Here is a 14600-nt window from a genome sequence, read left to right as displayed (position 1 = left end):
ATTCTTGTTATATTTATCTATGATTCAGTTTTAAACTAGGTTGTTGGAGGCTTGATTACCAAAGTATAACCTGTCGTTTTTAACCCGGCTGTCTGTTAGTTCAGAACCCCACAATCTTTTTTTCCCCTTCTTGCATTTATTCACTTGCGTAAATTCTTCATTTTTGCTGGCCCTGATCTTCAAATCTGCTGTGCCGTACACATTTTTGTTTTTCTCTACTGTAGCATTATCACACTGTCAGCAGCTATTCTTCATGGTGCCATTTGTTGTTGTTGATGCGAATTAATTGGTTGTTAGACTTTGCAGAGCATCCCAATTGTGGACATGGGAAGGCTTATGCTTTTGTTTATTTCTATTAAAATATCGTGGGAAATTAATACAAAGTTCAACCCATTTTTGGTTTGTTTGGTTGGGTCCTGCTATGACCAGTGCATTTAGTGATTATTTAACAGTCAAAAGTGATTAATTGTCAAATGCACAGGGAATGGAACAGTGAGATTCCTTGCAAACTGCAGCTTTAAAGGGACATTAATGCAACATCACAGCAAATATACAATAAACAGACTATCAGTAAAACTAGGTAACCAGACGATAATGGTGCAAACCAAAATGTTTGGTGCAAACTAATAAGAAGTCCATAGTAGTTTGTTGCTGGGGTAACGTTGTGCAGTGTGGTTCTGGTAATCTCCATGAGAGCCTCATGGTTGTTGGCAAGAAGCTGTTCTTAAACCTGGAGATATTCTCTGGCTTTAGTTCCTTCCTTATGGTGGCAGCGAGATGAGAGTGTGGCTGGAGTAGTGAGGTTCTTTGATATACTTTAGTTTTATAGAGTCGTAGAGCTATACAGTGTGGAAATAGGCCCTTCAGCCCAACTTGCCCACACCGGCCAACATGTCCCAGCTACACTTGTCCCACCTGCCTGCGCTCGGTCCATATCCCTCCAAACTTGTCTTATCCATGTACCTTTGTAACTGTTTCTTAAACGTTGGGATAGTCCCAGTCTCAACTACCTCCTCTGGTAGCTTGTTCCATACACCCACCACCCTTTGTTTGGAAAAAGTTACCTGTCAGATTCCTATTATATCTTTTCCCCTTCACTTTGAACCTATGTCCTTTGGTCCCTGATTTCCCTACTCTGGGCAAGAGATTCTGCGCATCTACCCGATCTATTCCTCTCATGAATTTATACACCTCTATAAGATCACCCCTCATCCCCCTGTGCTCCAAGGAATAGAGACCCAGCCTACTCAACCTTTCCTTTCAAGATAGAGAATGGAAATGGGAGTATGTACTGGGCAGAATTCATGATCAGGTTACTTAGTTTAGTTGAGATGCAATGTGGAAACAGGCCCTTCGACATTCCGAGTCCGCGTTGATCAGCGATTACCTCATAAACTAGACTATTCTACCCACTAGGGACAATTTACAATTTTACTGAAGCCAATAAACCTACAAACCTGTAAGTTGAAGTGTGGGTGGAGAACGCTGCACCCGGAGAAAATGCACACGATCACAGGGAGAACATGCAAACTCTGTACAGACAGCACCTGTTGTCAGGATCCAGCCTGGGTTTCTGGTGCAGTTTAATGCAGCAACTCGGCCACTGCCGCCCTGATATTCGCTGCCCTTTTCAGATCCCATTTTATAGATCCCTTTGATGGTGGGGAGATCAATATCTGTGATGAACCAGTCACTTTTATAGCCTCCTTTGTTCTTGAGCATTTAAATTACCGAACCAGGACGTGATGCAACCAGTCAGTATGCTTTCTACTCTACACCTGTTTTATTTATTTTTTTAAACGAGCAAAATACCAGTTCTCCTTCGTCTAATGAGGAAGTAGAGATTTGATGAATCGCCTTTGTGATTGGATCAATGTGCTGGGCCCAGAACAGATTTTCTGATATAATCGTGGCCAAGAACTTCAGTTGTCGACCCTCTCAGCTCCTGTCCCACCCATGAAGATGAGTTCATGAACCCTGGGCTTTCCCTTCCTGAAGTCAGTAATCATCTCCTTAATCTAACTGATGTTAAGAGCAAGATTATTGTTCTGGCACTATTCCCCTTGGAGTATGAAAGTCAAATTTATTCCTGCCCATGACTGAAGTTGGCTAATTCAGCAGATGTCCAATTGAATTTGAGACTTTTGGCACATAGGCCTTGATCAGCCAGAGTATTGAGTTTAAAGTTAGGAGGTCATGTTGCAACTGTGTAAGATGTTGGTGAGGCCCCATTTAAAGTATTGTGTTCAGTTCTGGGCATCGTGTTATACAGAAGATGTTGTCAAGCTGGAAAGGGTACCGAGAAGATTTACGAGGATGTCAGGACTGGAAGGTCTGAGCTATAGGCAGAGGTTGAGTAGGCTGGGACTCAATTCCTTGGCGCACAGGAGGACGAGGGGTGATCTTAGAGGTTTATAAGATCATGAGAGGAATAGATCGGGTAGATGCTCAGTCTCTTGCCCAGAGTAGGTGAATCGAGGACATAGGTTTAAAGTGAAGGAGAAAAGATTTAATAGGAATCTGAGGGGTATCCTTTTCACACAAAGGGTGATGGATGTCTGGAACAAGCTGCCAGAGAAGGTAGTTGAGGCAGTGACTATCCCAACATTTAAGAAACAGCTAGACAGATACATGGATAGGACAGGTTTGGAGGGATATGGACCAAATGCGGGCAGGTGTGACTAGTGGACTGGGACATGTTGGCCGGTGTGGGCTAGTTGGGCCGAAGGGCCAGTTTCCACACTGTATCACTCTGACTCTGTATGACCAGATATGAATACACAAGGGTACTCGGTGCTCCTATAATTCCTATAATGACATAATACTTCTTTGGAATGGTCTCATTTAATTCTCTCATTTCTTTGTCATAGTTAAGGGGCTGGAAGGAAGGCTTCCATGCTAGTCTCGGAGAAAACCATAAATCCCATTCCCTTATTTTTGCTGTGACTTTTCCTCTCGTGTCGATCAATTCCACCGTGATTTTCTTGCCACCCATTTACCCGGGTATTTTATCATGTTCGATTAGTCCATCTATCAACAGATAAAACGCTCATAGAATATTACAGTAGAATAATGGAGCACAAGAACAGTCCCGTCAGCCCGTAATGAGTTGCCAAACATGATGCCCTATCCCTCCATTCCCTGCATATCCATATGCCTATCCAAATGATCATATCTGCCTCCACCACCATCCCCACTCTCAGCAACATGTTCCAGTCGCCTTTTATGTGATGACAAATCTGCTCCGCACATCTATAAACATTGCCCCCCTCACCTTATAGATGTGCCCTCTAGTAGTAGTTATTTTCACGCAGGGGGAAACTAGTTCTGACTGTCTACCCTATCTATGCCCCGCATAATTTTATATACCTACTAGATTAAGTGGGACCCGTTGGGTCCCAGCATCATTATATAGAAGGCAAGGCAACTTTAATTAGGCAAGGCAACTTTAATTAGGCAAGGCAACTTTAATTAGGCAAGGCAACTTTAATTAGGCAAGGCAACTTTAATTAGGCAAGGCAACTTTAATTAGGCCAGGCAACTTTAATTAGGCCAGGCAACTTTAATTAGGCCGGGCGACTTTAATTAGGCCGGGCGACTTTAATTAGGCCGGGCGACTTTAATTAGGCCGGGCGACTTTAATTAGGCAGGGCGACTTTAATTAGGCAGGGCGACTTTAATTAGGCTAGGCTACTTTAATTAGGCTAGGCAACTTTAATTAGGCTAGGCAACTTTAATTAGGCTAGGCAACTTTAATTAGGCTAGGCAGCTTTAATTAGGCTAGGCAACTTTAATTAGGCAACACAGCTTTAGCATTTCCAAACCAAAGGCAGCACCGCTTTAGCATTTCCAAACCAAAGGCAACACCGCTTTAGCAATTCCAAACCAAAGGCAACACCGCTTTAGCATTTCCAAACTATATTTTCAAACCACATTAAGGGCACTGACGGGTCAGTAAAACCACTCACAGTTTAGTAGACATGTGTTCAGTGTTATTCATAGCTCAGACTGAGAAACGTGACCCTCTCGCTCCCCCATCTTGCAGAGACTGACTGAGGCACCCAACACTTCCGGGTTTTATAGTCCCTCCGGAAGGGGCGTGGCCTTCAGGAGAGCGAATCTCAACATTTTTACTAATAACACTAATAACTCTTTTATTTTTCATCGATGGGAAAAATCCTCTTGTCCTGCGCAGTGGAGGGGGACTCTGAGTAAGATGGCCAAAAATCACAGCCGTAAGTGGCAGCGTTTGTTCTAAAATCAATATACAGAAAACAGGAAGTGGTCAAGATCAGACTTTTAGTAATATAAGATTAGATCTCTCCTTAACCTCTGATGTCCTTAATTATCATATCAGGGGTATCCCTGTCCTGACCTCTTTCAAAATGAGAATATAGGGACTGGATTAATTGAAATTTTGGATTAGAAAAGGTTGGATTACAGATTTCTGTGTGTTAATTTGTAGTAATTCCTGTTGAAATTGCATGCACAAAGGTGAGTTTGGGTATTTAGGATGTGGCATATAACCAAATAGATGAGGTGTGCCAGAACTTGTCACTTTGGTTGGGAATGGAGAATACGTACTGTATGTGATGCAAAACATTAGCGATTGTCTGAATGGGAAAGGTGAGATGAGTTAACATTCTACCGATACTCTTCTCCGCCTAGCAGAGCTGGTCCTTACCCTCAACAACTTTTCGTTTGACTCCTCCCATTTCCTCCAATTCCAAGGCGTAGCTATGGGCACGCGCATGGGCCCCAGCTATGCCTGCCTCTTTGTAGGGTACGTCGAACAATCCTTGTTCGAGTCGTACCGTGGCCCTATCCCCGAACTCTACCTCCGCTACTGCATTGGTGCTGCCTCCGCACCCATGCAGAACTCACTGACTTCATCCATTTCACCATTAACTTCCATCCGGCACTCAAGTTCACCTGGACCATTTTTCGACATCTCCCTACCGTTTCTAGATCGCACCATCTCCATCGCAGGTAACAGACTACTGACCGTCATCTACTACAAACCCACTGACTCCCACAGCTATCTGGACTACACTTCTTCCCACCCTGCTTCCTGTAAGGACTCTATCCCCTACTCCCAATTCCTCCATCTACGCCACATCTGCACCCAGGGTAAGGTGTTCCAAACCAGGGCATCGGAGATGTCCTCATTCTTCAGGGAACGGGGGTTCCCCTCTTCGACTATAGATGAGGTCCTCACCTGGGTCTCTTCTATATCCCCAGCTCTGCTCTCACTCCCCATCCCCCCCCACTCGTAACAAGGACAGAGTCCCCCTTGTCCTCACCTTCCGCCCTACCAGCCGTCACACACAACAGATAATCCTCCAACATTTTCGCCACCTCCAACGGGATCCCACCACTGACCACATCGTCCCATCCCCTCCCCTTTTGGCTTTCCGCAGAGACCGCTCCCTCCGTAACTCCCTGGTCAATTCGACCGTTCCCACCCAAACCACCCCTTCCCCTGGCACTTTCCCTTGCAACCGCAGGAAATGCTACACTTGTCACTTTAGCTCCCCCCTTGACTCCATCCAAGGACCTAAGCAGTCTTTCCAGGTGAGGCAGAGGTTCACCTGTACCTCCTCCAACCTCATCTATTGCATCCGCTGCTCTAGGTGTCAGCTGCTCTACATCGGTGAGAACAAGTGTAGGCTTGGCGATCGCTTCGCCCAACATCTTCGTTCAGTTCATAATAACCAACCTGATCTCCCGGTGGCTCAGCACTTCAACTCCCCCTCCCATTCCGAATCCAACCTTTCTGTCCTGGGCCTCCTCCATGGCCAGAGGAAGTCCCAACGCAAATTGGAGGAGCAGCACCTCCTATTTCGCTTGGGTAGTTTACACCCCAGCGGTATGAACATTGACTTCTCCAATTTCAGGTAGTCCTTGCTTTCTCCCCCTTTCCCCTCTTCACAGCTCTCCCACAGCCTACTGTCTCCGCCTCTTCCTTTCTTCTTCCTGCCGCCCCCCCCCCCCCTCACCCCCACAACAGTCTGACGAAGGGTCTCGACCCGAAACGTCACCTATTCCTTCGCTCCATAGATGCTGCCTCACCCGCTGAGTTTCTCCAGCATTTTTGTCTACCTTCGATTTTTCCAGCATCTGCAGTTCTTTCTTAAACAATGAGTTAACATTGGTCCTTTTGATCTTAGCCGTCACCCAGTTTTGATTCCACTGCTGATGACGAGGAGCTTGCTCGCCAGCTGCAACTTGATGAAGACGCAGAGGTAATTGAAGCTGAAACATTTGTATTTAAAGGGAAGATACAAGCAAGCAATTCCTTCTTATTGTGCATCTTGACTTTTTTACATTGTACCGAACAATAGGTTTAACTAGAAGTGAATATCTTATACTTTGTTATTTGTTTGAATTTGGACCAATCATTGGAATGTCACCTTTATTCTCGGGTTGTTGTTTCCAGCCAATTTGTAGTAATCCTGCAATATGTAACTTTCACCCTCTTTTGCCCAATACACGATAGACCTCAACATGAATCCTCATCCATAATAACAGTGTAGTTTTTGGACCTCCTCAATCTGTCTTACTCTGTTGTAATTATTCTTGCCTCCACTGGTTGAAATCTTCCCCTGCACTTCCTGCTAATGGGTTTCTGATTGGGATAGTCAATTCTATCAAATCCATGAGGAACTTTATTGTCCTTTTGGTAGGCGTTTGTCCTTGGCGAGTCATTGTACTCGTGTGTTAGTAATGTTGATTGTTCGATTTTTGTCTCGTTATTTTCAACCACATTCTAGTTTCCAACTTTTTTCAGCTGGAGCGGCAGTTGCATGAAGATGAGGAATTTGCTAGAACATTGGCAATGTTGGATGACTTGCCAAAAAGCAAAAAGGTAATTACTGAAACAGGATCTAATGTTTTACTTGAAACGGATCTACCTAGCTAATGGAATAATTATTGCTTATGTGTTTAAACTGTGGTTATTTGTTTGAAAATGCTTTGTACGCAATGCTACAAAAGTTTTTTTGTAGAATTTCTTGGATAAGTCTTGAGTGGGAATATATTTCTATATGTTTAACTCAGTACCCGTATCTAAATGAAAACCAAAAAAGGAACCTGCAGCTGCTGGCAATCTAAAATTCAAGTTCGCATTTATTGTCACTTAAGGTACAGTGAAATTTGAGTTGCCATACTAAGTGAAAAGAACACAAGGTACACATAAAATAAAATTTAACATAAACATCCACCACAGTGGGCTCAACATACCTGTGATGGAAGCCAATAAAGTTCAGTCATCTTCCTCCTTTGTTCACCCGTGGTCGGGACCTTTGAACCCTCCGCAGTTCGCTGCTACAGATGTTCCGATATTCAGGCCCTCTCGTCGGGATGATCGAAACTTCGAAGTCGGGACGGAATGGAACACTCCGCAACATGGTTTTCCTGAGTCCACCGCCTCTTCACGGTTAAAAGTCCACAGGCGGAGCACTTCTTCTGGCGATCTTCGGCAAAGGATCGCAGTTCCTTGATGTGAAAGTCCGCGCTGCGCCTGCGGCTTGAAGCCACAGGCCGGTCTCCAGGTAAGGCCGCACCAATCCAGTTGTTAGTCCGGGGGGGATGAGACACTGAGAAAGTCTAATCTCCGTCGAGGTAAGTGACTGAAAAAAAGTTTCCCCACGTCCCCCCTTACCCGCTCCCCCCACATAAACTAACCAAGAAACATTGAAACACACATTTAAAACATACTTAAAATAATAAAAACAGAGAAGGGACATGACAGACTGTTGGCGCGTCACCCGGTGGAAATGCTAAACCAGAGAATGCTGGAAATACTATAGGGTTAGGCTACATCAGTGGGGAGAGAAGGGAACATTTCAAATTGAAAATGTTCATCAGAATAAAAAAATATGAGTGAATAGGAAAGATGACCATACCAATGCCTTTCAAGACTGGTCTTATATGACTTGTTTTTAGGTTTATGTTTATCCATTCAGTCACTTATTTTGGCTTGGGAAATCAAGTCCCCAAATCAAATCCCCAAGCATGTGTGGCAAATGATTTCTTCAGCTAGGATTCATGTCCCATGAAGAATATGTGGCAAATTATTTGTCACAGTATCTTGTGACAAATAATATTCCTCATGTCAACATGTCTCTTAAGAAATAAAACCATGACAATTAAACCGTATGATCAGTAAAGAGGATTCCTAGAGCTGCATGCACATTAAAATGATTCTTAATGGACACTTTTGGGTAAAGATTTCTATACATACATAGAATAGCTATCGATGATGGTTTTTTGGAAATCGACATTGGTTTATATTTATGGGATTAATTGGAGTTTGAACTGGGAATATGATTCTCATTGAATCATATTCAAGGGATTGGCTAATTAGATCCAGCGTTTTTGCTCAGCTGCAGAATCCAGGACTTGGACACAATTTTGAGCATTAAATATTCAGTTGTGAAAATCTTGGGCCGAGTGTTAAGCAACACTTGAGTGTTAAACATCATTCAACTTTGCACCTCTGGCTCTGGCTGGTAGGAGGCTCAATAAATTTGGGAATAAATTTGATGTAATTATCTTTCTGAATGGCATTGCAGGGGCTCATAGGGATGCAAGGCCTATTCCAATGTTGTTATGATTTATCAAAGATATATTAGTTTATTATTGTCATGTGCACCGCAGATAGTGTAAAATGTTTTCTGTACTATCCAGGCAAACCATACCATTAATCAACCTTGAACTGCAAAAGAGAAGATAAATAGTAAAAGTGTTACAAGTACAGAGAGAGTGCAGATTTTAAAAGTGGAAGGTCGGCAATGAGGTAGATTGGAAGATCTGGCATTCATCCCTAGCATATGGGGAGTGACATGGTTAATTCAGAGACTAGGGTCCTGACTTGAATAAAGGAGACTTTGAAGGTATGAGACGGGAATTGGCTAGGATAGGCGGGCAAATTATACTTAAAGGGTTGACAGTGGAGGTGCAATGGCGAAGTTTTAAAGACCGCATAGATGAACTCCAGAAATTGTTCATCTGTGTCCAGTGAAAAAATAAAACTGGGAAGCTCAACCGTGGCTGACAAGGGAAGTCAAGGATAATGTTAAATCCAAGGAAGATTGGCCAGAAGAAGCAGCAAACCAGAGGACTGGGAGAAATTTAGAACTGAGGAGGACAAAGGGGTTAATTAAGAGGGGGGAGAAAAGAGCATGAAAGAAAGCTTGCGAAAAATATTAAAAAACTGACTAAAAGTTTCTATAGGTATGCAAAAAGGAAAAGATTAGTGAAGACCAATGTAGGTCTCTTACAATCAGAGACTGGTGAATTTATAATGGGGAAACAAGGAAATGGCAGAACAGTTCAACGAGTACTTTGGTTTTGTCTTCACTAAGGAAGATACAAACAATCCCCTAGAAATACGAGGGGACCGAGGATCTAGTGGGAGGGAGGAACTGAAGGGAATCCACATTAGATAGAAATAGTGTTAGGTAAACTTGGGACTGAAGGCAGATAAATCTCCAGGGCCTGATGGTCTGCATCCCAGAGTACTCAAGGTGGCCCTAGAAATTGTGGATGTATTGGTGATCATTTTCCAATGTTCTCTCGATTCTGAATCGGTTCCTGTGGACTGGAGGGTAGCCAATGTAACCCCACTTTTTAAGAAAGGAGGGAGAGAGAAAACTGAATTATAAACCAGTTAGCCTTACATTTATAATAAGAAAGATTCTGGAGTCTTTGGGAGGAAAAGTAGGGGATGAGGAGGATAGGAAGAGTCTGCAAAAGGATATAGATAAGCTAGGTGAGTGGGCAACAACTTGGCAGATGAAATTTAATACTAATAAATGTGAAGTCATTCACTTTGGGAAAAAAAATGATAGGGCAAGTTATTTTCTAAATGAGGAGGAGCTGCGTTGTAATGCAACGCAAAGGGATCTAGGGGTATTAGTACATGAATCACTAAAAGTTAGTATGCAGGTGCAGCAAGCAATTAGGAAGGCCAATGGAGTTTTGGCCTTTATTGCTAGGGGGATTGAGTATAAAAACACGGAGGTCTTGCTGCAGCTGTACACAGTATTAGTGAGACCACATTTGGAATACTGTGTACAGTTCTGGGGTCCATACTTAAGAAAGGATGTACTAGCCCTGGCGGCAGTGCAGCGAAGGTTTACAAGATTAATTCCTGCAATGAGGGGATTGACATATGAGGAAAGGTTAAGTAGGCTGGAACTCTACTCTTTGGAGTTTAGAAGAATGAGAGGCGATCTCATTGAAACATATAAGATCATAGAATCATAGAATCATAGAAAGTAGGTGCGAGAGTAGACCATCAGGTCCGTCGAGCCCGCACCGCCATTCACTCATGGCTGAACACTAAACAGACACACTTACCCACAAACAGTAGACACAAGACACAGAACACAAGACACTACCCTCCCCTCTATACCGCTATCACCCCTCTCCACCCCAAGAACCGCGTGATCTCCTGGGGGAGGCAAAAAACCGGATAAAAACCCAGGTCCAATTCGGGAAAAAAATCCGGGAAATTCCTCTCCGACCCCAATCCAGGCGATCGACACTTGTCCAGGAGATCACTCAGGTCTACTATACTAACCATACCTAGGTCCATATCCCTGCCCTCTCCCCGTAGCCCCTTATCCCCTTGGCAGCTAAAAAACCATCTATCTTTGACTTAAATAAATTTAACGTTTCTGCTTCCACTGCTCCCTGGGGCAGTGAACTCCACAAACTAACCACCCTCTGGGTGAAGAAGTTCTTCCCCATCTCAGTTTTAAAAGAGCCCCCCCTCACTCTGCAACTATGTCCCCTAGTTCTAGCCTCCCCGATCATTGGGAACATCCTCGGTGCATCCACCCGATCAAGGCCCCTCACGATCTTATACGTTTCAATGAGATCGCCTCTCATTCTTCTAAACTCCAAAGAGTAGAGTCCCAGCTTACTTAACCTTTCCTCATATGTCAATCCCCTCATTGCAGGAATTAATCTTGTAAACCTTCGCTGCACTGCCTCCAGGGCTAGTACATCCTTTCTTAAGTATGGACCCCAGAACTGTACACAGTATCCCAAATGTGGTCTCACTAATACCGTGTACAGCGCATTTAGATAAAGCACTTTCAGATGATTTTTACTACCCTTCCTTCCGTTTTTGCCCCTTTTACATCTAGAGCTTTATCTTCACACATTCTGGATCCTCCTGTCACATTTTGATTTTCCGCTTCCCTAGCTTCCCTTAGCTCACTGTACCCTTACTAAATCACTGTACCTTTAACCAAAAAGCAGAAATGCTAACCTGAGGTTGCACCCAATCAGCTGCTTCCTCTAGTCTGCTCCCACCAATCAGCGGCTTCCCCAGAAACCCTCCCTATGGAGTGTGGAACGTCACGGGATTTGGTAAGCTCCGACCCTCCACCGCTGTCTCCAACGGTCCTGGGTCTCCGCGAGAACAAGCCCCGTGCCCGACTCAAGCCCTCACCGCTCCGACCCTCCACCGCTGTCTCCAACGGTCCTGGGTCTCCGCGAGAACAAGCCCCGTGCCCGACTCAAGCCCTCACCGCTCCGACCCTCCACCACTGTCTCCAACGGTCCTGGGTCTCCGCGAGAACAAGCCCCGTGCCCGACTCAAGCCCTCACCGCTCCGACCCTCCACCGCTGTCTCCAACGGTCCTGGGTCTCCGCGAGAACAAGCCCCGTGCCCGACTCAAGCCCTCACCGCTCCGACCCTCCACCGCTGTCTCCAACGGTCCTGGGTCTCCGCGAGAACAAGCCCCGTGCCCGACTCAAGCCCTCACCGCTCCGACCCTCCACCGCTGTCTCCAACGGTCCTGGGTCTCCGCGAGAACAAGCCCCGTGCCCGACTCAAGCCCTCACCGCTCCGACCCTCCACCGCTGTCTCCAACGGTCCTGGGTCTCCGCGAGAACAAGCCCCGTGCCCGACTCAAGCCCTCACCGCTCCGACCCTCCACCGCTGTCTCCAACGGTCCTGGGTCTCCGCGAGAACAAGCCCCGTGCCCGACTCAAGCCCTCACCGCTCCGACCCTCCACCGCTGTCTCCAACGGTCCTGGGTCTCCGCGAGAACAAGCCCCGTGCCCGACTCAAGCCCTCACCGCTCCGACCCTCCACCGCTGTCTCCAACGGTCCTGGGTCTCCGCGAGAACAAGCCCCGTGCCCGACTCAAGCCCTCACCGCTCCGACCCTCCACCGCTGCCTCCAACGGTCCTGGGTCTCCGCGAGAACAAGCCCCGTGCCCGACTCAAGCCCTCACCGCTCCGACCCTCCACCGCTGTCTCCAACGGTCCTGGGTCTCCGCGAGAACAAGCCCCGTGCCCGACTCAAGCCCTCACCGCTCCGACCCTCCACCGCTGTCTCCAACGGTCCTGGGTCTCCGCGAGAACAAGCCCCGTGCCCGACTCAAGCCCTCACCGCTCCGACCCTCCACCGCTGTCTCCAACGGTCCTGGGTCTCCGCGAGAACAAGCCCCGTGCCCGACTCAAGCCCTCACCGCTCCGACCCTCCACCGCTGTCTCCAACGGTCCTGGGTCTCCGCGAGAACAAGCCCCGTGCCCGACTCAAGCCCTCACCGCTCCGACCCTCCACCGCTGTCTCCAACGGTCCTGGGTCTCCGCGAGAACAAGCCCCGTGCCCGACTCAAGCCCTCACCGCTCCGACCCTCCACCGCTGTCTCCAACGGTCCTGGATCGTGAGGGGCCTTGATCGGGTGGATGCACCGAGGATGTTCCCAATGATCGGGGAAACTAGAACTAGGGGACATAGTTGCAGAATAAGGGGGGGCTCTTTTAAAACTGAGATGAGGAAGAACTTCTTCACCCAGAGGGTGGTTAATTTATGGAATTCACTGCCCCAGGGAGCAGTGGAAGCAGAAACGTTAAATATATTTAAGTCTAAAATAGATGGTTTTTTAGCTGCCAAGGGGATAAGGGGCTACGGGGAGAGGGCAGGGATATGGACCTAGGTATGGTTAGTATAGTAAGACCTGAGTGATCTCCTGGACAAGTGTCGATCGCCTGGATTGGGGTCGGAGAGGAATTTCCCGGATTTTTTTCCCGAATTGGACCTGGGTTTTTATCCGGTTTTTTGCCTCCCCCAGGAGATCACAAGGTTCTTGGGGTGGAGAGGGGTGATAGCGGTATAAAGGGGAGGGTAGTGTCTTGTGTTCTGTGTCTTGTGTCTACTGTTTGTGGGTAAGTGTGTCTGTTTAGTGTTCAGCCATGAGCGAATGGCGGTGCGGGCTCGACGGACCTGGTGGTCTACTCTCGCACCTACTTTCTATGTTTCTATGAGTCGATTATTAAAGATGTTATAACAGCGCATTTGGAAAGAAGTGACAGGATCGGTCAAAGTCAGCATGGATTTATGAAGGGGAAATCATGCTTGACTAATCTTTTAGAATTTTTAGGATGGAAACAAGTAGAATGGATAAGGGAGAGCCAGTGGATGTGGTGTTTCTGGACTTTCAAAAAGCCTTTGACAAGGTCCTACACGAGATTAGTGTGCAAAATTAGAGGACATGGTATTGGGGGTAGGGTATTGGCATGGATAGAGAACTGGTTGGCAGACAGTAAGCAAAGAGTAGGTATTAAAGGGGTCCTTTTCAGAATGACAGGCAGTGACTAGTGGGGTACAGCAAGGCTCGGTGCTGGGACCCCAGTTTACAATATATATATTAATGATTTAGACGAGGGAATTAAATGTAACAATGTCTGCGGATGACACTGCTGGTGGCAGTGTGAGCTGTAATGAGGATACTATGAGGCTGCAGGGTGACTTGGTTAGGTTGGGTGAGTGGGCAGAAGCATGGCGGAAGCAGAATAATGTGGATAAATGTGAGGTTATCCAATTTGGTGGCAAGAACAGAAAAGCAGATTATTATCTGAATGGTGTCAGATTAGGAAAAGGGGAAGTGCAACGAGACCTGGGTGTGCTTGCACATCAGTCACTGAAAGTAAGCATGCAGGTACAGCAGGTAGTGAAGAAAGCCAATGGCATGTTGGCCTTCATTGCGAGAGTTTAGGAGAAAGGAAGGTCCTACTGCAGTTGTACAGGCCCTTGGTGAGACCGCACTTGGAGTATTGTGTGTAATTGTGGTCTCCTAATCTCCTTGAGGAAGGACATTATTGCTATTGAGGGAATGCAGCATTGGTTCACCAGGTTAATTCCCGGGATGGAGGGACTGACGTATGATGGGTCGACTGAGCTTATATTCGCTGGAATTTAGAATGATGAGAGGGGATCTTATAGAAACATATCAAATTCTTAGAGGATTGGACAGGCTAGATACAGGAAAAATGTTCCCGATGTTGGGGGAGTCCAGAACCAGGGTTCCCAGTTTAAGAATAAGGGGTAGGCCATTTAGGACTGAGATGAGGAAAAACTTTTTCATCCAGAGAGTTGTGAATCTGTGGAATTCTCTGCCACAGAAGGCAGTGGAGGCCGATTCACTGGATGTTTTCAAGAGAGCGTTAGATTTAGCTCTTAAGGTTAAGGGAATCAAGGGATATGTGGAAAAAGCCGAAATGGGGTACTGATTTTAGATGATCAGCCATGATCATATTGAATGATGGTGCTGGCTGGTAGGGCCGAATGGCTT

The 14600-nt window shown here is 46.2% G+C and overlaps 1 protein-coding gene across 2 annotated transcripts in view; it reads left to right on the top strand.

Annotated features, from left to right (window-relative positions):
• rfc1 (replication factor C subunit 1) overlaps positions 1-14600 on the top strand; it is a 74221-nt gene that overhangs the window by 18865 nt on the left and 40756 nt on the right. The window contains exons 6-7 of one of the 2 annotated variants that reach the window (XM_033027124.1): positions 6171-6245; positions 6791-6868. In XM_033027124.1, coding sequence (XP_032883015.1) covers positions 6171-6245; positions 6791-6868 — 153 coding nt within the window. The remainder of the gene's footprint in view (positions 1-6170; positions 6246-6790; positions 6869-14600) is intronic. The other variant, XM_033027132.1, reaches the window with a different exon arrangement.

Source organism: Amblyraja radiata, chromosome 1 (assembly GCF_010909765.2).
Source record: "Amblyraja radiata isolate CabotCenter1 chromosome 1, sAmbRad1.1.pri, whole genome shotgun sequence".
Lineage (NCBI taxonomy): Eukaryota > Metazoa > Chordata > Chondrichthyes > Rajiformes > Rajidae > Amblyraja > Amblyraja radiata.
This window is presented reverse-complemented; position numbering and strand designations above follow the sequence as displayed.